Genomic DNA, 26,759 nt, shown 5'->3' on the forward strand with positions numbered 1-26,759 from the left:
TGTCAGGATAGAAAAATACTGTTTTGGGGGAGAAATGTCAAAAAAGGATTTCTGTGCTGTCATATTACTTTATCTTCAAGCTGTGTGGATTTGTAAGTCAGCCTAGATTAGTTTTTTTTTTCTCTTCTAGTTTGTCATTCCTTCTGAAATGAAATCTGAATGCCATCAAGATCAACCACGTGCAATTTCTATTCAGAGTTCTGAAATGATTGCTACAAATACAAGACACTGTCCAAACTGTCGGCATTCTGATTTAGAAGCTTTATTTCAAGACTTCAAAGACTGTGATTTTTTCAGTAAAACATATACCAGTTTCCCCAAATCTGGTGACAATTTTAATATTCTACATCCAATCTTCCAGAGACATGCTCATGAACAGGATACCAAACTGCATGAAGTTTATAAAGGCAATGTTACCCCCAAGTTGAATAAACACACTCTTAAAACCTCGGCTGCCACGGATGTTTGGGCTGTGTACTTTTCTCAATTTTGGATAGATTATGAAGGGATAAAAAGTGGAAAAGGACGACCAATAAATTTCGTAGATTCCTTCCCTCTTTCCTTCTGGATTTGTCAACCAAAAAGGTATGCAGTGTCACAAAAATCACTGCAGACTTGTAATCAAACTTCTCTAAATACATCACAAAGTGAATCTAGTGATCTGACTGGCCGATGGAAGCGAAAAAAGCTCTTGAAGGAGTATTACAGTACAGAATCTGATCCCTTGACCAATGGTGGTCAGAAACCTTCTTCAGATACATTTTTAAGATTTTCTTCGCCATCATCAGATGCAGATATTCATGTCTTGGTTCACGTTCATAAACATGTCAGTATGCAAATCAATCACTACCAGTATTTGCTCTTGCTTTTCCTCCACGAGTCACTTATTTTGCTTTCAGAGAATTTAAGGAAAGATGTAGAAGCTGTGACTGGTAGTCCAGCTAGTCAGACATCTGTTTGCATCGGAATTTTACTTAAAAGTGCAGAAGTGGCTCTTTTGCTACATCCTGTGGATCAAGCAAATACCCTTAAGTCTCCTGTTTCTGAAAGTGTGAGCCCAATGGTTCCGGATTATTTGCCTGCAGAAAATGGAGAATTTTTGTCTTCAAAAAGAAAACAAGTTAGTAGTGGAATAAATCAGATTAGAAGTATAACTCTTAATCATATGTCAGACAACAGATCTATGAGTGTTGACCTTAGCCATGGCCCTTTGAAGGATCCTTTGCTTTTTAAATCAGCTAGTGATACAAATCTGCAAAAAGATACTTCTTTTCTGGATTATTTATCAGATAAAAATTTAGGGAAAATAAGCGAAGATGAAAGTAGTGGACTTGTTTGCCAAAGTGGCTCAGGAGAAATTGGATCAGAAACAAATGGCAAAAAGGATTCATCTTACACAGATTCAAATAGTGTCTTAAACTACAGAGAAGATTCAAGTATACTGTCATTTGATGATGGTGGTAATCAGAACATACTTTCAAATAGTTTAACTAGTAAAAGAAGTGAAACCATAGAGTCAATCTTTAAGGCTGAAGATTTACTTCCAGAAACAGCTTCACTGTCTGAGAATGTGGAAGTCAGTAAAGAAGAAGCACCCACCATCAGAACACTTAAATCGCAGTTATCCTTAAGGTAATGACTTACTGTTGGATTTGGATTGGGAGTTTGTTTAATTGTGTGTGTGTGTGTTTGTGTGTGTGTGTGCATGCACACGCACAACACACAAGCATGTGCATGTGCTTTGGACAGAAAATCGTGGTAAATGAGGCATTGTTAAAACTAATACATGGAAAAATAAGTTTTTAAGAATATGAAAATACTTTGAGCTTATCCTTAGATAATATGATTTTAAAACTTTGTGTATATTATATATATATTTTGTTTGACGTATTCTTTAGAAAGTATCCTTGTCCTTTTATGTGATGTTCTTCTGGTGCTGTTGTTTGTTAACAGTGGAAAGCCTAAGGACCGTTGCCCATCCAACTTGGCTCCACTCACTGTTTCTTGTAAGAACATGAGAAGAAGCCCCTCACAAACCTCCCTGGACACCATTTCACTTGACAGCATGATGTTGGAAGAACAGTTATTAGAAAGTGATGGAAGTGATAGTCATATATTTTTGGAAAAAGGTAAAGCAATACAATTTAAGAATTTATATACACACAAATCCTAGAAGTGGCATTTAAGGTTTTTTAGTTATACTGAGTAATCAGTTATAGCCTAAAAAGATTTATTTATACACACATACACACACAATACAAAGAACATTGTACCAAACTTCCTAATAGTTGTTCTAGAGCTTCTTTTGACCACATACTCCTTCCTTCTTATGGTCAATGTTTAGCAGTTATTTATATATAGTCATTTAGAACATAAAGTTATTTATATATAATCATTTAGATCATAAAATCATTTAGATCATTAATGCTACTAGCCTCTATCACAGGGACCCCTGTATCTGGAATTTGATTAGATTGGCTTAATTTTGCATGATGAATTCTCAACTATGACTGTAATTTTCCCAGTCTCTGTGGTTCTATGACTGTAATTTTTCCAGAATGGATCTTTGTGGTTCTATGACTGTGGTTCTATGACTGTAATTTTTCCAGAACGGATCTGTTGATTGCCATAACCAGAATTCTCCTTCATATGTGACAGTGTATGATGGAACTACATGATTCCCCTATTTTATTAAGAAGCAACAAATGCCCCAGTACAGACCATTAAGAATGACTTAGTATTAGACACATCCCCATCACTAAGACATTGGGGACTTTGTGAACAGGAATAAAACTGTGGACTGTAGCCAGAGAATAGTTGCCTGTACAGACTTGAAAGTTTCAGTCCAGTTCAGTCGCTCAGTCGTGTCTGACTCTTTGCAACCCCATGAACTGCAGCACGCCAGGTCTTATGAATTACTTTGCATATGAATAGTAAAAGCCTATTGATACAGTTGAAAACGGCTTAGGTTAGGAAAGGCTCATAGCTTTAGAAACTGAAGCGTGGAGAAATTACTGTCCAGGTAAGAAGTAATAGAGGCAGATTTGGATCTCAGTTGGTCTTACTCAGGAACCTAAGCTTTTAACCAACCAGTATGCTATGCCAGCACCCCAGACTTGGGAAATGGTTACTATATGTAAACAAAAAGCCCTTTTATAGGCCATTCACAGTAATTTTCTTCCTAGTATACTTTACCAGTTAAATATAGATGAGGTGCTGATAGGGGTCATAGAAATGTATTCTTGATTCAGATAGCTCTATTGCCTAGATCCCTTGCCCCCGTCAAGGCTTAAGATTCTACTTTAATAGAAGATTTCTGTTTTGTGATCAAATGATGCTTCAAAAACAGTGTTCCTGTAGAAAACATCTCCATTTATTCTCAGAAAGTATCAGTGATTTTTTTGTTTCTGAAAATTAAATAATAAAAGTGACTACCTCTCAATGTGGAAAATTTGGAAAATATAAACTACTACAATTTGGAGAATAACCCAAAAGTCCCACAATCTAGAGATACCAATTGTAATTTATCTTGTAAATGTATATATATATTTCCATACATGTATATATAGTATCACTCCATATATATGGTTTTCAGCCTGTTTTTTTTAACCAGTATTAAATTATTAAATTGTCATAAGAATGTACCCTGACCTTTTAATTGTTCCCTGATATTGGATGTTTAGATTGTTTTTAGTTTTTTTCACAGCTATAAGATGCTATAATTAGTATCATTGTTCATTAATTTTTATCAGTTTAATTTCTAATAACTGCCTTAGAATAGATTCTATCTGTAGACTGTTTTTAGGCTCTTGAAAAATACAAGGGCATTTGATTTTATGTGTAACGCTTAAATGATATATGACTATGTATTCATAGTTCTCTTTAACTGGAATAAGTTTCTTTCTGTTAAAGGAATTATTCTCATTAGGAAAGGACTTATTTTTTCTGTGTTTTGTTTTAGTTTTATAAGAAATATATGAGTTCTTTCTCATTTAAAAAAGCATCAGATGTCATGGAAACGTCTAGAGTAAAAATTTAAGGTGTCACTGTAATACCACTGTTACTCTGCCCTTGATACCGTTCCCATTCTGGAAACAGCTACCGTTGGCTTTTGGTATATATAATTCCAGACATTTTCCTTTGTGTTTTTATGTACATGTTGGTATGTTTACATGGCTTCCTGGTGGCTCAGATGATAATGAATCTGCCTCAGTGTAGGAGACCCAGGTTCGATCTCTAGGTTGGGAAGATCCCTGGAGAAGGGAATGGCGAACCACTCCAGTATTCTTGCCTAGAGGATTCTATGGACAGAGGAACCTGGCAGGCTGCAGTCCATGGCGTCACAAAAAGTCGGACATGACTGAGTGACTAACTCTTTCACTTCACTTTCATGTATGTTTCCACATATGAACACTAACATATATACACACACACACACGTATCTACATACACATATATATTGTGAATTTGTATTTTGAATATATATACATATTTATAAATGAACAAACCCATAGCTAGACTGCCAGCCCACCACAGATTTCAAACTAGTCTTCCCAGTTATTTTTCATCTCATAGGCAGAATATTCTTTTAAAAATGTGTATATTATCATGTCAATTTCCATTTTAGTCCTGATACATTTTAACTGCTGTAAGGCTGTTAATTTAAAAAGAAGCTTAATGTTACTGACAGTGCTCTGTGTGACCTGGCCCCAGCTTGCATTTCTGCTATTTTCCCATGTGCTTACTACACTTAAGTTGTACTGTAATATTTACTGTATAGTATATGTCAGTCTTTCTGTCAGTCTCTTTACTAGGACAAACTTCCTCAGTCTTTGTACCTGTGCCTGGAATATTCTTTTTTCTTTCTTTTTACTTTATCTTAAATATTATTTTCTTAACCTCTGGCAGTGTTAGGAACTCCCTGTGAAATGTGGGAATTTATTCATACTACAATTTTTATTTATATGCATTTCTCTAACCTAAAAATCATTTTATTTATCCATTCAATAGGTAATTTATTGAACACCTACTTGCTTTGTTAGGCACTGAGTTAGAACCTGGTTATATATAGTAGTAAATATAATAATAAAAATTATTACAAAGAAAGACAAATACTATATGATTTCACTCATATTGTGGGTTATATTTTTTAAAGACCAAAATGAAAACAGAGCAAAAACAAGTTTATAGATAGAGAAAGCAGATTGGTTGTTACCAGAGGGCAAGGGGATGGGGAAATGGTCAAAGTGGATGGAGGAGATCAATTTTATCATTATGGATGGTAAACTAGTGTTTTGATGGTGCACTTTGTAGTGTACACAGATGTCAAATTATAATGTACATCTGAAAAAAGAAATTTTTAACAAGCTGCTTGCAAGCTACATTCAGAAGAATGTTCTTTCAATGAAAGTGATACTCATTCTATAATGCATTTAGTGAAGTGTTATGAAGACTTATGATCAAGATGTTTATAACAACAGCAAAGTAAAGCTTTGTAAAAGGCTATCATGTAAGCAAAAGGGTTTAGAGAATGACTGACTTGATTGTTTTGTCATTCAGTGAATTAATCCTTGAAATCATTTTTAGAATTACTAGCTTTTCTCTTTTTTTAGTATAAAGTCAGAATCCAGGCATGATTGAATTAAAAAAAAAAAATGAGGCTTTGTTTTGTGTCTTTGGCCCGTCTCATTTTTCTAGATTCATTTTCATTTCAATAATTCTTTTTTATGGTATTTCTAAAAAGTGTTGATCTGTTATGAACACTAGTTTTTAAAAATTATCTTTTACCGTAGGGAGTTTGAGATATATTGAGAAAGAGCACATTGAGGAATTAAGGCAGGTTGGTGAGGATGGAAAACAATCACATTGACACTAGTAGTGTTAACTTCATGTAGAAGAACTTTAGGATACTGAAAAGGGAAATGAAATGGGCAGACTGGGATCACTGAGTGTTGGCTAGAACAGAGGAGGCAAAGCTGGCTGACCAGGAGCTGCCAGCAACGCCCGCACCACCCCTGCAATGGGAAGAACACAGACTGGCTGGCTGCAGTAGACTTCTTTAATACTAACTTTAGGGTTTAATATCTCTAACACCTTATTGTGGAAAGTTATTTCTTACTTTTTGCTGACTAACTGCAATTTAATTTTTCTTTGCTTCTTGTCTTCTTAAATAAGACTATGCTTAAGAAAGAGTTGAAGGAACAGTCCATTTTGGTTAGATAAATGAAACATTATTGGATCATGTATAAACTGATTTTAATTTATTAGTTTATTTTTATCTTATTTCAGGTATTAAAAAGAATTCAACTACAAATTACCCGAGCCCAGCAGATCAGACAAATGCCAGTGCAAACCTGCAGAATTATGGTGAAACCTCTCCAGATGCCATCAGTACAAATTCAGAGGGTGTTCAAGAAAGTCATGATGACCTGGTAATCTTTTCAGAGACATTCTATGAAGAGAAATGCCACCAACTTTATCTCATATTCAATATGTACCCATATATGGGCATTGATATGTAAAAATAATTGACTGAGATTGTGGGTAATTTACTTTGCTCTTCCTCCTCTTGACATTTTTCCTTCACTCTTACTGAATTGTTATTCTCTGAATTTCATTTTTCTAAATTTTTTTTTTAAAAATTGTGTTGAAGAGGAAAGGTTCTATCTTTTTTCCATTCTTTATGTTTTGACCTTTATTTTAATTTGATTAAATCTACTGTGAAAAAGTTTGATAGTAAGGATGGTAGTCAGTCCTTATGAGGGGCTGTCTACAAAAGAAATGTTACTGGTTTATTTCAAGCCCTCTTCACCTAATGAAGTATTCTTATAGGTGCCTTAGAAAATGTGTTCAGCTTTTAATGAAAAGCTAATGAAAAATATATAACAAAACTGTCATATATTTAATCTTTGTGACCCAAAACAATTCTCTTGACTGAGCAGAAAGAAAGGAAGTAGAAGTTTATAACCGTAATATAATAACTGCTTTCTGTTGGTCACAAATGTATTTTTGTTTTATTAAGTCACTGTTGTATTTTTTAGGGGTTATAGTAGTTTTCCTGTGTTTTTCCTAAATTTTGTTTTGAATTATTTGGTATACTAATATTATTTATGCAATCCTTTTTAGATGTCAGTTGTGGTATTTAAAATTACTGGTGTTAATGGGGAAATTGACATCCGAGGTGAAGATACGGAAATCTGTCTTCAAGTGGACCAAGTGATACCAGATCAGTTAGGCAATATCAGTTTACGGCATTACCTTAGTCATCGTCCAGTAGGTAAGACTTTAATGTGATTTAAGCTTGTTTTCTTTTTTAGTATATATGTCAGCAGCATTTCTACCTTTGATTTAAATAAATTCAAGGAAAATGATATTTATTTATAATAATGCAAAAGATTTATTTTTTTAGATTATCGTATTTCCCTAAAGTACTTTTTAAGCTGTTAGAAACACAATCTATTGCAGAGGTACTCTCTAATTTCTTTTTGTTTCTGCTAAGTTCCATCTTTAATTTTTTGAGTCTTCCCATTCTTTGAAATGATAGGTTTGAGAAAACTAAGATTTTTTCTACATGACAAGAGTGATAAAGTAATCCTGAAAGGTCAAAGTTAGTTCCACACCAGAATAAGTGTCAATTTTTGTATTCCATTGTCTTGTTGTTGTTAAGTTGCTTGGTCACGTCTGACTCTTTGTGACCCCATGCACTACAGCAAGCCAGGCTTCCCTGTCCTTCACCATCTCCTGGAGTTTGCTCAAACTCATGTCCACTGAGTCCGTGATGCCATCCAACCATCTCATCCTCTGTTGTCCCCTTCTCCTCCTGCCTTCAATGTCTCCCAGCATCACAGGGTCTTTTCTAATGAGTCGGCTTTTTTGCATCAAGTGGCCAAAGTATTAGAGTTTCAGCTTCAGCATCAGTTCTTCCAGTGAATTTTCAGGACTGATTTCCTTTAGGATGGACTGGTTGGATCTTGTTGCAGTCCACGGGACTCTCAAGAGTTCTCCAACACCACAGTTCAAAAGCATCATTTCTTCGGTGCTCAGCCTTCTTTATAGTCCAACTCTCACATCCATACCTGACTACTGGAAAAACCATAGCTTTGAGTAGACGGACCTTTGTTGGCCAAGTAATGTGTCTTCTTTTCAATGCACTGTCTATGTTTGTCATAGCTTTTCTTCCAAGGAGCAAGTGTCTTTTAATTTCATGGCTGCAGTCACCATCCATAGTGATTTTGGAACCCAAGAAAATAAAGTCTGTCACTGTTTCCATTGTTTCCCCATCTGTTTTCCATGAAATGATGGGACCAGATGCCATGATCTTAGTTTTTTGAATGTTGAATTATCTTGCTTTATTTTCCATTATCTTGCTTATAAGCAAGTATTTCCTGAGTCTGGTGTTATACTTGATACGTGGTAAAATCATGTATCCTGTTCTTTTGGGTTTTCATTCTAAGATCAATACATGCTCCTAAATATAGAGGGATATAAGCAAAAAAACATGCCATGTATGACAAGAATGCCACATTAAATCATTCTTTTTTCAAGCTTTATATGGAATTATCACTCATAGTTTTCGGTCATTTAAAGACCTGAATTTATTAAAATAATTATGCTGAGAAATTTAAATGACAGTGTTCAGTTTCTTAAATCTTTTGAAAAGTCACTTAGCTGTAATATTTTTCTCTGCTACATGTACAGAATGCTATATCTGATAGAATACATGTTGAAATACATGCAATCCTGCATGATATCAAACAAACATGCTATCACCTCACATCCTGGGAATTGCAGGTAAATGTGCTATTTGTCTACAAACCAGCATCATAGAAGAAAATTACCTCTTGAGTTTTTCTATGTGTAGGCCTTGCAGTTTACAATGTATCTCCTAAAAAGAAATTCAGGAATTTCATATTAGGAAATGTCAATCCCAATAGCATACAAAATGAAAGAAGCTAAGTATTCAATATATATAATTGGAAAGATTTTATAGTAGATGAAAAAACAACAAAAAAAGATGGAATGTAAAATTTCAAAAGCTAAACCCTGTTCTATACCCAACCAAACACTTTTTTGCACAGTTCTTTGCTTTATACCCCACTTATTACCATATCCTATTGCTTTGCTTCATCTTGTTTCTAACTGTAGAAATTATTTTGAAATACCTTGTATGTATGGATTATATAGGCAGTACTGTCTAATACCTTAATTTTTTTTTTTTTTACAGCTGTCTTGGTTTAAAAATAAAATAACAAGAAAGAAAGGAAAGGGAAAGAGAATAAAGGGAAAAGGAGAAAAAAAAAGTTTAGCTTGAACATTTAAGACATTAATAAGCCATATGAACAAAGATTGTAATTTGATCTATAGTTTATATACACTGTCACTCTGACATGAACAGTTAAAATTATAAAGTTGTTTTTGGTTTTGTTTCAGTTTTTCTATAATAATGTGTAGAGTTTGGATCCCTTTAATGGGAAGCCTTTTTAAAGTTTCATGGCATAAGAGGTAGTAGGGAGAAGTGATTTTGTTTTAATTCTGCTCTAAATACTCTTTTTGTTCGAAATGATTTATGACTCTCAGGGCCCTGGAGTATCTATCTGTGTGTGTGTGTGTGTGTGTGTGTGTGTAGATAGACATATGTAGTTAGAATATAGACAGATAAAAGGCAAAATAAAATCACACTTACCAAGTTATTTGTTTTGAATTGTTCTTACTGTTAAATAGACAAGTTAGTTATCTCTTGGTTTTCTTGGTACAGGAAAGAACATTAACCACTATGAGTTTGTGGCCATTTCTTTTACTTTCTATTTTTAAAAATACACGATTTCTTAATTGTTTAAAGAATTCTTAGGGAGTTTTGTTATTTTTTTCTTTTTGTCCACACCATGTGGCTCGGATTCTCTGATCTGGGATGGAACCTGGCCCCCGGCAAGTGTTACTAAGTGGACCACCAGAATTCCCTGGGAGTCTTTTTGAACTCTTCTGATATCTATACTATTTATTTTGAATCTTAGCAATTAGTGCTAGCATTAATGAAATGTCATTTCTTATCTGAAATAAAAGTTTTAAAACAACTCTCCACTTTGTGTTGTATAAGGAGATCTATCCTTGGTGCATAAATATACATATCTTTAATTTCTTGCACCCTTCTCCCTTTCATAAATATGTATACATTTAACTTCTGTAAGACTAAAGTATTCACATACATACTGAGGGAAAATAAACATCTTTTCATCATGAATTTGATTAGAGGGGCCTTCTTATAAGGGTCCATGGGACAGATAATCTCAATAAATGAAATAGCTTCACCTTTCCAGAACAGTTTGTTTTTATCTCATGGGTTGTATGAATTGTGAAACTGATTGTATTTTCCCTTTGCTATTAGAAAGCTGTTTTTGGTCTACCTTTGGCAAAGGAATTTAGATAACGTATTTTGAGTTAACAGCCTTACCACCTGTCTTTTACTTTTCCGTTCCCTGCTTATTTTTAATTCTGATGGTGCCACGTGCCTGGTGCCTCTTATTCTTTTTGGAGCTGGATAATGTAAAATAAAGAAAAATATTTACTTACCATGAGGGCCGATTCTCTTAAGAAGTTCCACTAGGAACTTTTATTTTTAAAGCTATTCTATGGGGGAAAAAAAAATAGCTATTTTATGGGTGCTTTATTGAAATTAAACAACACTTTTTGAACTTGAGTCCTTATAGCTCTGTAATCCACCTCACATTCTTTTGGGAAAAAGGGCAAGACATAAGTAAATATAAATGTAAACATAAACATATCTGTATTTCCTTTGGTATAATTATAGTTTTTTTTTTTTATTTTTTTTAAATTTTTATTAGTTGGAGGCTAATTACTTTATATCATTACAGTAGTTTTTGTTATACATTGAAATGAATTAGCCATGGATTTACATGTATTCCCCATCCCAGTCCCCCCTCCCACATCCCTTGCCACCCGATCCCTCTGGGTCTTCCCAGTGCACCAGGCCCGAGCACTTCTCTCATGTACCCAACCTGGGCAGGTTATCTGTTTCACCCTAGATAATATACATATTTTGATGCTGTTCTTTTGAAACATCCCACCCTCGCCTTCTCCCAGAAGGCGATATATATATATCTAGGAATTTCTCTGAGGTTGTTGCGGTCAGCGTAGGTTCAGTTCAATTTCAGATAGCTCCTCTTTCCAGCTTACACTTCTCGATATCTGTAGGCCCCTTCCGGTGTAGTCGGTGTTACCTTCAGGGATTTTAATCTGTTGCACCGGTCCTTTCTGAAGCGGTTCCCTTTGTTTATTTGGCTTCTGTTTGCTGTCTCTTTGGTGTCTAATTTCTGCCCTGACACAGGCGGGCGGAGGTGATATCTCTAAATAAGAGATATCTCTAAATATCTCTAAATAAGAGATATTTAGGTTCTCTAGTTCAGTTCAGTCCTGCTACGGGGGAGGGCGGGGCGCTGCAGACAGACACCGCTCTGTGTGGATAGCGCTCACCGTGTTCCGGCCACACTGGGTTTGCCCCGCTCACGGGTGTCTGTGCTTTCGCCGTCTACACTGCTCAGGCTCCCGGCTGCTCTATATGGAGCGGGCCCTGCGTTGAGTGCGGTTCCAGTTTTCGGGTACTCTACAAAAGCGCAGATTCGGTTGCTCCTGCGTTTTGTGCCTTCCCCGGCCTGAGCGGCCCAGGCAGCCAGAGGCTTGGGCGCACTCTCCCGGGTGCGGCGCGCCTTTTCCCTCCACGGCGAGCGGCCCAGGCAGCCAGAGGCTTGGGCGTATTCTCCCTAGGTGCAGCGCGCTTTTTCCCTCCGCGGCGAGCGGCCCAGGCAGCCAGAGGCTTGGGCGTATTCTCCCTAGGTGCGGCGCGCCTTTTCCCTCCGCGGCGAGTGGCCCAGGCAGCCAGAGGCTTGGGCGCAATCTCCCCGGGTACGGCGCGCTTTTTCCCTCCGCGGCCCCAGCACGTACCGCCAGTCGGGTCTCAGGAAGTCTTTAGCTAGAACCCGGAGGCCTGTTTGCAGTGTGGGAGGGGGTGGCTTCTCAGGGGCTGAGTTTGCCCTTTTCCCCTCCCCCCTGCCTCCTACCTCCAGCGGGGATGGGCCGGCTCTTCTCTGGAGATTCTCAGTCCCTTTGTTTTGCGAACCGCCGGCAGTGTGTTCGGGCCGGTTAATTTTGTCCCTTGCTATCCCACAGTTTAAAAAAGCTCCCTCCGATTGCTCTCAGGGTCTTCGGGCCGGACCTCACCCTAAGCAATGCCGCCCGCTCCTCTCCGTTCCGCCCCGCTTGTTGCTGGCGGGTACGGGTGTCTGGGGTACTTTTCTGCTGGGAGTTGCTTTTAGGCACGTAATCTGTGGGCCTTGTTTAATTTTTCCTCCCAGTTAGAATGCAGAAAACTTCCCCCAGTCCCGCCAGTGAGAGGGTTTCCTGGTGATTGGAAACTTCCTCTATTAAGACTCCCTTCCCGGGACGGGTCTCCGTCCGTAGCTCTTTTGACTCCCTTATTATCGTTTATATTTTTTTGTCCTACCTCCTTTCGAAGACAATGGGCTGCTTTTCTGGGCGCCTGATGTCCTCTGCTAGAGATCAGAAGTTGTTTTGTGAAATTTGCTCAGCATTCAAATGTTCTTTCGATGAATTTGTAGGAGAGAAAGTGGTCTCTCCGTCCTATTCCTCCGCCATCTTGGCTCCTCCCCCCTAACTATAGTTTTAAGATTGTAATTCAGCAGTAACATTTTAATGAGGTCTTCTCTATTTTCCTTTCCAGTTATTTAAGGGCTCGATTTTAATAAAGAACAAACAAAACTTCAGACTTTTGTCACTTCTTGAAAAGTGGTTTGGATCACTTTAAATGCCATGACTATTTCTTCATCGCAGTTGTCTGTTATATTATAAATGTATAGATATGTACACACCCAGACACACTCAAAATACCTGAGTTATGAATCATGTCAGATTTATATTGTGGCATGTTTTTGTATGTTTTGTATTTACAAACAAAGAAAAAATATAGACAGCATTATTGCAGTAGAAGATTGTCTATAAAAATGGAAATTAGGGAAACTAGGGTTGAATATGTGTTATATTACTCAGTTATGTCCAACTCTTTGCAACCCAAACAGACTGTAACCTGCCAGACTCCTCTGTTCATGGAATTATCCCAGCAAGAATGTTGGTAGGGCTTGCCATGTTCTTCTCCAGGTGATCTTCTTGATCCCTTCCAGGGATCTAATTCTCATCTCCTATGGCTCCTGCATTGGCAGGTGGAGTCTTTAGCACTCAGTGACCTGGGAAGCCATGTGTTACATGTGAACTGTAAATATAATTTAAATTAAAAATACATATTAAAATTTTAATCTATTATTGCTTTAATGCTATTCAAAGTGACAATGGCCTCTTAATGACAAATAATTGAGAGTGACTTTTGAGTTGTAATACAAAGTTACAATTTTTATTTGTTCTTTTTTCATAGGTTCGGATCATAAAGCTGTAGCTCATTCTAAATCCTCTCCTGAGATTACTCTGAGATTTGAAAGTGGGCCTGGTGCTGTAATACACTCTTTGCTTGCAGAAAAGAATGGATTTCTGCAATGCCATATAGAAAACTTTAGCACCGAGTTTCTTGTGTCTTCTCTTATGAATATTCAACATTTTTTGGAAGATGAAACAGTTGCAACAGTGATGCCAATGAAAATACAAGTTTCTAACACAAAAATAAATTTAAAAGTATGTTAACAAATATTTTTATATTTTCATTTTATAAATGTTCATTTAACCTACTGGACTTCGATTCATGCCTAACAATATGAACTTGTTGGTCCTTGTCAAAATAGAATGAGCAGTTTTCTCACTGTATCAACTAAAGCATATTAAAGATGTATTTCTAACTCATTAAAAATATTTTTGGCAGAAATAGTATTTAAGAAAATGATTAATTGAAAATGATTGATTTTATCTTTTACTTCAGTAGCAACATGCCAATACTATTTCTCTTTCCCGTAGGATGACAGTCCTCGTAGTAGTACAATATCCCTTGAACCAGCTCCTGTGACTGTTCATATTGATCATCTTGTGGTAGAGAGAAATGATGATGGCTCTTTTCATATCAGAGGTATATACAAAAACAGTTTAAGTGAACACCTACTGAAATTTGAAATTATTTACATGCTGATTATTTTTTGAGCTCATACTTTTTATATACTATTTTATATTTATGTACATATGTAGTAGATGATTGAGGGACCTTTAGTACCTTGTGATAAAATATCATCCATGTATGAACCTCTACCTCAGAAATAACAATCTATAATTGATTTAGTATCTATTCTACAAATGTGTTTTGAATGAAATCCTTCCTGGGTTAATTCACGCTTCTACTTTTCAGTGAACCCTTCCACATAACCTAATGTGACTTCTTAAAATTCTTGAGTACTGATTTGCCATACATTAGTTACTTTATAGTATATTGCTGTGTATTTAGTTCTGCTTAACTTTTGTATCTCCATCCTAATAGGATTTTGGGTCTCTAATGTCAGGACCATGTCTTATAACGTAGTGTGGAAAGAGCTTGAGTTGGTAGACTTAGGTGTTCTAAGTCACTTTATTAATTGAGGGTGAAATGTGAGGGACTGAAAAATGGCAAACTAGAAAACTCTGTAACCAGAAACCATGAGAGAACTATTGCTGAGGTGGAATCAGTTTGTGGGGAACTCTTGATTGAAGAGTCTTCCTCTCTGGAGTTGGGGAACAGCTACAGCAAGTATAGAAGTCAGACCAAAAAAGATCAAAATGGCAGCGTCATTACTGATAAAAGCTCAGGCAAGGATAGCTTCGGTGTGAGAAGATAGGCTTGCTGTATGGCTGTTGGTCCCAGATACTTTTAAGATCTCCAAACTTCAAGTCTTATCTTGTAAGAAAGCAGAACAAAGTGTTTTAGTACTTCAGAGTACTGAAGAAAAGTTGAGACTTTTAAGGAAATATAATTAATATCCTCAGAGAGATGATAGGATTTTGAACTCAAAACAGGAACAAGCTTTTATGGAAAATAACTACCTAGAAATCATTAAAAATTAAAAACCTCATCTTTGAAGTAAAAAATAGGTCACCTAAAATCTTATCAGCTCTACCTTCAAGAGATACCCAGAGTCAGATCTGAGTCATATGGTATATTGCCTTCTCAGATTGGCTTCTTTTACTAAGTAATATGATTTAAGGTTTCTCCATGTCTTTTTGAGGCTCACTAGCTCATTTCCTCTTACTGCTGAATAATATTCCATTGTCTGATGTAGCACAATTTATTTCACCTACTGTAGGACATCTTGGTTGCTTCCTTATTTTAGCAATCAGAATAAAATTGCTGTAAAGGATTGTGTGGACATAAGTTTTCAGCACCTTATGGCTAAATACAAAGGAGTGTGATTGGTGGGTCTTATGGTCAAGAGTATGTTTAGTTTTGGAAGAAAGTGACTGTACCATTTTACATTCTCACCAGCAGTAAATGAGAATTCTTGTTGCTCTGTGTCTGTGTTTACATTTGGTGTTGTCAATCTTCTGTATTTTGGCCATTCTAAATAGGTGTGTAGTGGTATGCTGTTGTTTTAATTTGCATTTCCCTGATGACAGATTATGTACAGCATCTTTTCATATGCTGATTTGCCATCTGTTTATTTTCTTTTGTGAGGTGCCTATTAAAGTCATTGACCTCAGAGAGAAATTTTATATTGATAAAAGATCTCCCAAAACGTAGCGTAGTCATAAGAAATGTATATATCCATGTAACAGCATAACTGAAAATGTATAAAAGAAAGCTGTTTGAAATAAAGAGAAATGGAATCATAGCATATCGAGATCCCACTGTCATAGAGACACTTTAACATACCTCTCTCTCTCTCTCTCTCTCTGTGTAAGATGTTATGGAAAAATCTGAATGAACTTTATAGTCAACCCAATATCTATATACACACACACACACACATATATATGTAAATATAAATTTGAATTTAGCAAACAGGTAATTTCAGATACCCATGAATAAATTTTGCTATCTGCCGCCACATGGATGGACTTGGAGAATATTAAGCTTAGTGAAGTAAGTCAGAGAAAAAAAGAAATACTATCTGATTTAACTTACATGTGGAACCTAATGGTACTACAAGTGAGTGGATGTGCAGAACAGAAACAGAGTCACAGTTAACTCTCCCTTTTTTATCTCCAGTTACATCTGCCTCCCTCTCCTTTTCTCCCCGTGCTCGTTCTTTCTTCTCCACTCTCTAAATCTCTCCTCCCTTTTTCTCCATCTCATTTTTTTTCCTCTTTCCATATTTCTTTGTCTTCTCTTCTTTCTCTCCCCTCCCCTTTTCTCTCCTCATTTCACCTCCCAATGTTTGAAATAAAATGGATTTCAGAGTTGTTTTGGTCAGTGGTTTTTCATTATTCTTAGGATCCCATGAGTGGTGAGACACATAAGCTAAATAGAATGGGCTCTGGACCCTGTTTTCCTCATTACAGTCTATGTAACAGCTTTTTTTGTGTGTTTTGTTTTTACTTTATATTAGCATTCTATATCACATTTCATTTAAAAGAAGGGTCTTGCTCTTCTAAGTTTGAAAGCCAAAAGTATATGATAAACTCGTAATCAAGTCACATTTTAGGGCTGTTACTAGTTTTTTGAGTTTGAAAAAGTAGAGGATTTGACTTTTCCATGGCATAGTACTTTAGGACTTCCCTTACAGTCCCTACCAAGCTGAATGGTATGCTAGTCTGACCCAGTATAACAGTTCTTGTATATTTTTTCTAACTAATATTACTAAAAACATAATCAGTACAGGACAATATTGTAACAAGTAGTTTCTGATTTGAGACTTCTGTAATATGAATGCAAGAACAGACCAAAACTCAATTCAGTGACATTTACCCATGTAGATAAAACTATTTCGATACATAAAAAATTGGGGTAAAATTATTAGAATCATAATGAAAGGTAATTTGGCAATATGAACAAAAGCTTTAAAAAGTATTTTTGTTCTTTGACTTAGCTGACACCTTCTGGGAATGTTTTTAAGGGGAAAAATTATGTTGAACAGATATTATTCTGCTGTCTTCTTAATATAATTTGGTTTGATGAACTACCTCTCTGTCATGACAGTGAAGTGTGGTTTTTGTTGAACCTATCATACGACCCTATCACTCAAGTGGGGAAGGGACCCAGGTGGGCCAGTCAGAAGATTTCAGCCCTTGGACACTGAACGATAACATGAATGGACTGTGAACTAAGCATTCTGAGTCTTCTGTGTGTGAATTGAAAATGACACTGAGCGCGAAGGGGTCGCAGGCGTAAAACTTCCTTGTTTGGTCACCAGAGGTTACCTTTGCCATCATATGATGGGACTAACGCAGAAGAAGAAGGGGATCTGAGAAGTAGATAGAGTCAGGGTCCTAAAATGGCACTCCTGGGGACATCAGATGAATTCCAGTGTCTGTCCATACCTGAAGCACCGTCACTTTGACTCTGCTATTATGGAAACAAATACATTTCCTTGTTTAAAAACAAGTTTGACTTGGGCTTCTGTTCACTTGCAACCTAAATGCTCTGACTCTCTGTGATCCAAAAAGTTAGAAAAAAATGTTGATTTGTAAAAATATTTCGTCTTTTGGATAACATTTTAAATGGAACTGTTTTCTTAATTTAATTTTGAATTATTCATTGCAAGTGCTTAGAAAAACAATTGATTTTTGTATATTGATCATATATCCTGCAGATTTGCTAAGCTTGTTCTTTAGCTCTGCGAATTTTTAGTGGATTCTCAATTTTTTTTTTCCTATGTACAAGATCATGTCATCTGTGAATGAAGATAGTTTTACTTCTTCCTTACTAACCTGGATTCCTTTTATTTCCTTTTCTTGCCTAATTACCTTGCCTGGGACCTCTGGACAGTGTCGAGTAAAAGTATTGAGAGCAAACATCCTTGTCTTATTCTCAATATTAGGGGAAAAACATCCAGTCTTTTACCATTAAGTATGATATTAGCTGTGGAATTTTTGAAAATTTCCTTTAATAGATTGAGGAACTTCTATTCCTGGTTTGTTCTTTTTATCATGAGAAAGTACTGGATTTTATCAAATATTTTTTTTCTGCATCTATTGAAATGACCATGTGGCTTTTGTTTTATTCTGTTTTGTTGATGTGATATACTACATTAATTTATTTCTTGAATGTTAAATCAATCTTGCACTTCTGGGGTAAATCTCACCTGGCCATGACCTATAATTATTTTTATTATATTGCTGGGTTCAGTTTGCTAATGTTTATTGAGGGGTTTTCTATTCATTTGTATAAGTGTATTGATTTTAGTTTACTTTTTTATGATTTCTTTGGTTTTGGAATCAGGGTAATACTGGTTTTATAGAGTGAGTTAAAAAATGCTCCTCTTCTATTTTTTGGAAGAGTTTGTAAAGATTTGGTATTAATTCTTTTAATGTTTGATAGAATTCACTGTTGAAGCCATATCTGGGCCTGGGCTTTTCTGCAAATAGTTTTTTGTTTTGTTTTTGATTACTGATTTAGTCTGTTTCTTATTGAGTCTGTTTGGGTAGTTTGTGTCTTTGTAGAAGTTTTTCTACCTCATCTGTGTTATCTAATTTATTGGTATACAATTCTTCATAGTATTCCTATATAATTATTTTTATTTCTGTGAAAGGGACAATAGTAATGTCCCTTCTTTCATTTCTGATTCTAGTAATTTTTTTCTTTTTATATCTTTTATTTCTTGGTCTATATAACTAAGGTTTTTTTCAATTTTATTATTCTTTTCAACAGATGAGCTTTTGATTTGGGGTTTGTTAATCTCTCCCATGAATGAGCTTTTTCTTTATTTGACTTCATTGTTTTTTGTTTCATAATAATGTCTTCATACTATGACATACTCATTTTAAATAAGGTTTTCACAAGAGAACTTAAGATTTATCAAGTATTTAGAAATGTTATCTGAATATTTTATTTGTTTGATTAGATTCTCAGATGCTTAATACTAGAAATGATTTGAAAGAAAGTGTCAAAAGTGATTCCATGCTGCTCACCAGTGGAGAATGCAATCTGAAGAAACATCACAGTGTCACTCAAGCCACTCAGACAAGCCCAGGAGCTCCTTGGCCTTCGCAGTCAGCCAGCTTTCCCGAGTGCTTCTTTGACTTTACTAGGGAACAGGTAATGGGAGACCTAGTTCATACTCACTTCAGCAATTAACATAATTATTAGGCATTATTTATTTACTTGTTTAAATCAAGTTTGTTGAGTGCTTGTTATGTACTAGGCAGTTAGTTGATATAGTGTCGAGCAAGGTGTGGCCAATTCCCAGCCTTCACAGATGTTGTCTAATAGGAGATAAAGGAGGGAATGTGGGAGAGTGCCATTTCTGGCATCTGCGAAGGCTAACTGGAGAATATGTACATCTTGATGTCTTATTTTTAAGTTACAAAAGTATTGTAATATTTCAGAACTTTGGAAAAATATTTTAAAACAGCTCTGACAGATTGTAACCTCCTATAGTGCTATAAGTATTTTTTAAAATTTTTCCTCTCAGTCTCTTTCTGTAATTTTTCTAAACAGTTGCTATCCTAGTATATGTACTGTGGGGCTTCCCTGGTGACTCAGACGGTAGAGAATCTGCATGCAGTGGGGGAGACCCAGGTTTAATTCCTGGGTCGGGAAGATCCCCTGGAGAAGGAAAGAGCAACCCACTGCAGTATTCTTGCCTGGAGAGCTCCATGGATAGAGGAGCCTGGCGGGCTACAGTCCGTGGGGTCGCAGAGTCTGATACGGCTGATGGACTAACACTTTCACACTTATTTATACTGTACTTTTTGCTTAACGTTGTTTGACGAATGTTTTCCATATTGCTGCGTATGCTTCATCTATTTTATTTTATATTTATTGAAGTATAGTCACTGCTTCATATTTATTGTTAATGGCAGATTAATATGGATGTGGCTATATTATCATTTCTAAAGGTTACTCTTAACATTTGTTAATATTTGAGCTGCTTCTTATTTTTTGCTCTTATATAATTCTATCCAGCAGAATTTTAATTCTCTATGATGAAACTACAGAAAGAGTTTATTCATCTATTTAGCAGGATTTGTTAGATGTCAGCTTTAAGCTAAGGATATAGAATTGGAAGAGAATACCACTCCCTATCTATTGAGGAACTCAAAATTGAATGGGAAAGTAGAAATGTGTAAACAGTAGTAACAGCATACATGTGTTATATGTACTAGAGTTTAGGGAAATATGGTAAAATTTGGTCTGTGAGACAGGCATTCTTAAGCTGCAGCTAAAAGAAATCTGAGAACTCTTTGAAGTTTAATGCATATATTTTAATGTATCTGTGTGAATACTTTTTCCTGTGGAGAAGGTTTTATCACATTTTCCTGATTAGGGATTAGGGAATGGTTCTAAGAGGATTGAACTGAGTCTTAATGAGAGAAGATCTATTGACATCTAGATGAAGATGTCCAGTGAGATCTTCAGAATGTGGGTCTGGAGCTCAAGAGAGGCTTGCCCTATATCAGACTATACATGATTGTTGGAGCCGCAGGAGTAGAAGAGAAAATCTGAGAGAGTGACTCAAGTGATAAGAGAAGACAGCCAATTATGGATTTTAATAGAATGCAAAAAATTTAAGAGTTCTTAAGCATCAGAGGGAAAGATGAAAAGTTCATACGTAGAGCGGGGTAAACAAGAAATTTCTGTGACATAAAAGGTGAAAGAGGAGAGAGGCTTAGCAAGGAGGAGTGAGGTCAGCAGCATCTTAAGGGAAATTGAAATTAAACAAAATCACTATTAGATTTGGAACTTAGGAGTTAATTCGTGTTTTAAATTGCTGGGTCGAAACTTATGGACATTTGTGAGTGCTTGGTTTGTGTTTCCTAATAACTTCTCAGAGCAATTTTCAGCTTAAGCGCACCCTCACCAGCATTGGATAATGTTGCTGACTTGTGGGTCGCACTTTTAGATACTGTATAAATAGTCTGTATTTCCTAAAAATGGTTATATTTTCTTATTTTCCAAATTTATCATTTCAGCTCATGGAAGAGAATGAATCACTTAAACAAGAATTGGCTAAAGCTAAAACGGCTCTTGCAGAAGCTCACTTAGAAAAAGATGCTCTTCTCCATCAGTTGAATATCAGGAGTGGCAGCCAGAAACTCAAGTTATAGCTTTGGAGTGTGGAGGTTATATTTATAATGTGATGTTACCAATTAATGGGAAACTTTCCTTTTCATAAAAAGACAATAAAATGAAATAGAATGTGATGAAGTGGTGACTATTCCAAAACCAGTTTAGAAAATACTAGGTACGGGCATTACAATCTTTTGGTTGTTTTGTGTTTTAGGGTTTAACCCTCTTTTAAACTGGTGTGATACAGGGGAAGTCAGTGCTTACTGTTAAGATAATTCTATGCCTCATGAACAGAAGATGTCATTTCCTAATTTTGATATTACATTATAGACATTTTTTAAAAAGAAAAATGAAAATCTATTGTGTTCTCACAGATTGCTGAATTTATTTATCACTTTGTTAATAATTTGCTAATATTTACAGAGATTCAGATGCTTTTAGGGCTAATGTAAAATAAAAGGAGGCATACATTTTAAGTATTACTAAAATTATGTACTTAAATGTATAACTGTTACTGTAAAAAAAATCCAATCAAATTAATAAATTATCTAATTGCTGAGTTTGAAAATTCTGGAAAATCATCACCCTATGGAACACAGGCGGTAACTTTAAAATGTGAAAAAGAATCATTTTAAGTGATGGGTAAGCTGTATATGTTGAAGCTATAGTTTTCAACAAAGATGGCACAAATGTTAAAATAAAAAGCACAAACTGTGAAAAAGCAAAGCATTAGCGTATATGGCCAACTGATTTAAAAAGCATTACTTGTACATTCCTTTAAACATGTATTGTTAGAAGTCAAAGAGTAATTTAACTATCCTGCTAAATTTGGCAGCATTTGTAACTATAAGAATTTTAATTAATACTATTTATATTATTTCTTTATCTTCATGTTTCCTCTATTTAAGGAGGGGAATGTTTTCAGAGAATTTTCTTTTCACATACATAAAATGATTTCATACCGTTCCTACAGCATCTTAACAGTTGGTTGTTTGCAGACGTCAAATTTATAATGCTAGTTTTGACTAACGTTCTGTGTGACTTATATATTGAAATAAGAATAACTGGTAAATTTTGAATTCTATTTTCTAGGGATTGTTAAGGTTGAAACCAACATGAGAGAGTCTCAATCATGCATTATGAAAAAAAGTTTATGAGTATTTAAGAAACAGAGGCTTTTAACAATTTAAAATATATTTCTGGTAGAATTAAACTAAGTGGGGTCTATTTTAAAATTCACATTCTTAAACATAAATATATTCAAGATAGAACTGAAACAGCTGTACTGCTCTTTATTTAAGTTACTTGAAAATGTTCAAATTTTCAACCACATTAGGATACTTTATGGTGCTTTGCTTGTTTGGCATGACTTATATAGCCATCCTGTATCTAAATACTTGGAAATATGTTTCATTTTATGTTAAGTGAGAGTGATTTTAGATTTTATTGAAAATGGTACTGGCTTTTTTTTTTGTCTTTAATGTCCATTTTCTTTAACATTGTTTAAAAATACAGGCCATGCTTTGGGAGCTAAGGATATAGCAAAGAACAAGTTAAATTGTTATTATTTTACCTCAGAGTATTTTAAAAATCATGTTAAACCATTTTAATCTAAGACTGTTGTATAGTTTTAGATTAAAAGCAAAGGTCTAATTAAATATTTTGAATGTATGGCTTATATCCTTAGTAGAGTACTTTTGATCTATAGGTATATATTCAACAAAAGCAGTCTCTATTATAGAAAAGCAGGATTGATGGTACATGAACTTCTCTAGAACTTGCAATGTTTTTCAGATTTGACATATTTGCTCCATATGAACTTTAAATTTATGATGTATTATAATTACTTACTGTTATAGATCCTGGATGTTTTTCTTATTTTCAATTTTATTTGGCCATCTCAAGAAAATCATATAAACAGTAGAGATAGTAATTAATATGAAGCTGAATATTCTATATGCTTTGTTAGATTTTTAAAACTTTATAGTGATTACTATTTTTATAGAGATTTAAAATTCATAAATCATTTCCAAAAACATTGTATAATTCCCACAACAAACCTGGGAGGTAGGTGTTATTTACATTTTAAAAGTTTAATAAAGATCTTATGGCTCAGAAAGAACAAATGACTTGACTGAAATCACAATTAATAACCTGCTCTTTTCACTGAAATCCCAATTATATGTTTTTATTTTACCTTATTCCTTATTTCACATATTTTTCCAGAGGTAGGGAAAGGAATCACTTATTGGTCATTTATCTTTTTAAGATGAATATAATGCTTTGAAAAGATGTGTGTGTATATAAAAACTACTTGAAAAATAAGGGGAGAATTTTGTTTAAGTTAGTCTCAATCTTTTTTGCTGTATGAGAGATATAAGAATCAACCTGTAATAAACTTATCAGAGTTTTTAAATGACCATAAATTAAAATTAAAGTTGCCTTGTCTTTGCTAAATCTGTAGCAGAGATGTTAGTAATCAGGGGAAGAAAATTATATTAGTGTTTTTCTTTTAAATTTCATATATACAAAAAACATATTCTTGGTATTGTATTTTTATCTTTTCTCATTATAGAGTTCAAAAGATCACCATGTGACACTAGTTGTAATGAAACATTATTTAAGCCATGTAAGAATAGCTTTATATGATTGCAGGCAAATATATGTGACAAAATTAATCAGAAACTTCTTTTGGGTTTTTGTTGTAGTTATTTTTATTCAGTACTTGTCAATACAAGGGTTAAATATTCCTCTTTAAGTTTTTATTAATGTATCCAATCTAAGGTTCCACCATCACAGTGGTTCCCAAGTTAGTAACCTAGAGTTTCCTCTCTCTAACCAGCCCCCCCAATCAATTCATTACCACATCCTTTCATTTTACCTAGTAAATTTGTCTACTTCTCTTCATTTACCACCTTTCTAATCTAAGCTAACATTAGTACTCTTTGCCTGTAGTTACTTCGGTAGCCTCCTAATTGGTCTTCCTAAGCTACTCTGACCTTTCTGATTTATTTTTATACTGCAGGCAGAGTTCTCTCTCTCTCTTTTTTTAAGTGCAGTTTTAATCAAGGTAACCCACCTAACCCTAGATGGAAACAAAAATATTTTATGTTACCTATGAGATCAGTTACTAGGGCTGCTGTTTATAATTCTGAACATTGAAAGAGTTAGTATCTCAAAAACATTAAAGCAGTGACTGGCACATCACCTTGAAAGCATTTAAGAGAGGTTAGTTATTACTACTTCTTAGGTTCATTGAGCTCCTTGTTTCACTTACTTTGTATTTGACTCTTATTGCACTTTAAATATCTGAAATTAGTGAGAATTAAAGCGCTTCTTCCACCAAAGGAACCTTTGTTCATGCTCTTCTCTTGCTTGAAATACCTTCATCACTTAGTTAACTCCTATTTGTCTTTCAGATCTCAGCTCATTCATAACTTCCTCAGGGAAGCATTCCCTAATTTTTTTCAGAGTAAGAAAAAAATTGCATTATCATGTGACCTCTACTTAATGTTGAACACCTTTGTAACTTTATATGCATTTGTTTGGTTGTAGACTGTAAACTCCATGCAGACAGGAATTGTGTGTTTGTGTCATTGTTCAACTTTGTATTCTTTGTCCCTCATGCAGTGCCCTGCACGTAGTAGTTCTCAATAAACTTGTTGAAATAATAAAATAATGAATGAGGTATCGAGGATGTTTTTCAGGTATTGAGTTCTTCCTCTCAGTTGGATTGAGGGGAGAGGAAACATTAGACATAAGAGTAGGAGGTGGTAGTTATTAAAAGTGGCAGACTCCTTGTGTCCATAGAGAAGAAAAAAGATGGAGAATGGAGAAATTTGCTCTTTTACGCTCTTCTGAGTTTTGAGTATCTGAAATTCTACTTAATTTATCACAAATCATCACAGAACTGAAAATTAGCACATCACTTCATACAACTGCCAGTGCCAGGATGTCATGTGGCTTTGATTGTAGCATATGGTGTTGTGGCTGTTGAGATCTGCCAGTCCTGTTAGCTAAACAGAATGAAAGTAAGGCCAAAAGAGTAGTGGCTGAAATAGTTTTCAGTTTTTAGAAATTGTTACCTAAGATCAGTTGTGCCTTATTTCTTAAGGTATGAACAGTCTCATTTGACCTTGCACCCAGGGATACTGAAGAGAGTAAATTTTGAGCTATATTTCAATTTCCTTTTAGGATAAAATATGAAAAGTTGGAATCATACAGGATGCATAGAAATACTAAAGCAGTAATGTTTTTAAAACACCAATTTCATTAAATTATGATACTTAATATTTAAAAAAATTTTGCTACTTTTTTGAGAAGTACACAAATTAAGGTAATATGTAGCAAAAATGTATGTGTGGTGGTTTTTAGAAAGCATTAGATATTATCCAATGGATTGTACAGTGGAGGGAAATTCATGTTGTTACAGTATTAAAATTCGGCATAAGTGTCGCCAACACTCCTGTGTAGTTTTGGTAGGTCTGAGAATTTGAAACTCTTTTAGGAGGATAATTTTAAGAAATATTAATATGAAATCAACTAAATGTCTTTTTTTCCATTTGTATAATGTGATAGTTTTTTGGTCTTAGAAGAAAAAGTATCACTGAGTCAGCAAGAGGAGTAATAGGTTTTAAAAGATTTTGAAACCATTTAAATAAAAAGATGATACTGAATAACTTATACATTAGATTTTTTTTTTCATTTTATTCAATGGTAAGTAAAATTTCTCATTCTTGACTTTAATTCTTCACTTTTATGTGAAGACATATTTGATGGTTTAGGTGAAGGAATATACTTGAGCATTTTGGACGTTAGGATTATACAGTGAGGTGATTAACCTTCTTTCAGCCACTTAGAATTGTTTTATTGATGTAACAAAAAACTCAAGATACTGAATCACAACTATCAAGACTTAAGAATTGCAAAAATAAGAGGGCACATGACTAAGGAATAAGTACAGATCAAAATTACCCTTGAAGGGTATAGGTGAAATAAATGCATTAGGGATCTGATCAAAGTCAAATTTCTTTTCACAATACTTAAAATAACTCCAATTAAAATATACATAGTATAGTCAGGGCAGAAGTTTAAAAAGTAACCATAGGGAGCAAATGCAGTGTCAGGCAATAATGTTGGTGGCCCTTACCGAAGCTGCAGCTGCTTCCATATAGCTGCTGTGGTCACAAAGGAGCCCAAAGGGACACTTTTCGTTGACGGTCGCCGTTCTCTTTGCTGTAACTGATCTGCAACATTTCAGGAAAAGGCAGTTCCCATTGTACTTGCCATTTCTCGGGTACAACCAGAGATCTTTATTAGAACTGACAACGTTTTCAGAGGCCACCAGAAATGTTCCATTGGTGGGGTCTCACATGCAAGAATCAGGTTTTTGAGAGGTGGCTTGCAGAGGCCAAGAACCAGTATGGAGATGCAGATATGGTTGTGCCAGAAGAAGATTCCAGGATGACTGAAGTTGACCTTTCTGGTGAGTGAAGAGGACATGACAGTGATGGAACATGAGCCTCAGGGCCTGGTTGCCCCCAGTGTTTTAACTGGCAGTGCTTGATACTGAAGTAACTGAAAATACCAGCTTGTCGCT

The 26,759-nt window shown here is 35.2% G+C and overlaps 1 protein-coding gene and 1 non-coding gene across 3 annotated transcripts in view; both read left to right on the forward strand.

The window, feature by feature from the left end:
* The window catches only part of BLTP3B (bridge-like lipid transfer protein family member 3B), an 87,225-nt gene extending 62,386 nt beyond the window's left edge, over positions 1 to 24,839 (forward strand). For both annotated transcript variants that reach the window (XM_020903636.2, XM_020903637.2), the window contains 8 exons: positions 131 to 1,632; positions 1,954 to 2,129; positions 6,289 to 6,431; positions 7,126 to 7,276; positions 13,457 to 13,710; positions 13,987 to 14,095; positions 18,993 to 19,186; positions 21,064 to 24,839. In XM_020903636.2, the coding sequence (XP_020759295.2) occupies positions 131 to 1,632; positions 1,954 to 2,129; positions 6,289 to 6,431; positions 7,126 to 7,276; positions 13,457 to 13,710; positions 13,987 to 14,095; positions 18,993 to 19,186; positions 21,064 to 21,198 (2,664 nt within the window). In that variant the 3' untranslated portion in view covers positions 21,199 to 24,839. The remainder of the gene's footprint in view (positions 1 to 130; positions 1,633 to 1,953; positions 2,130 to 6,288; positions 6,432 to 7,125; positions 7,277 to 13,456; positions 13,711 to 13,986; positions 14,096 to 18,992; positions 19,187 to 21,063) is intronic.
* A 1,458-nt stretch (positions 24,840 to 26,297) lies between these two features.
* Positions 26,298 to 26,432, forward strand: LOC139030706 (small nucleolar RNA SNORA16B/SNORA16A family). The gene has a single exon (XR_011483114.1). It is a non-coding gene; the product is annotated as a small nucleolar RNA SNORA16B/SNORA16A family (small nucleolar RNA).
* Positions 26,433 to 26,759: the final 327 nt, after the last annotated feature.

This window comes from Odocoileus virginianus, chromosome 23 (assembly GCF_023699985.2).
Source record: "Odocoileus virginianus isolate 20LAN1187 ecotype Illinois chromosome 23, Ovbor_1.2, whole genome shotgun sequence".
Lineage (NCBI taxonomy): Eukaryota > Metazoa > Chordata > Mammalia > Artiodactyla > Cervidae > Odocoileus > Odocoileus virginianus.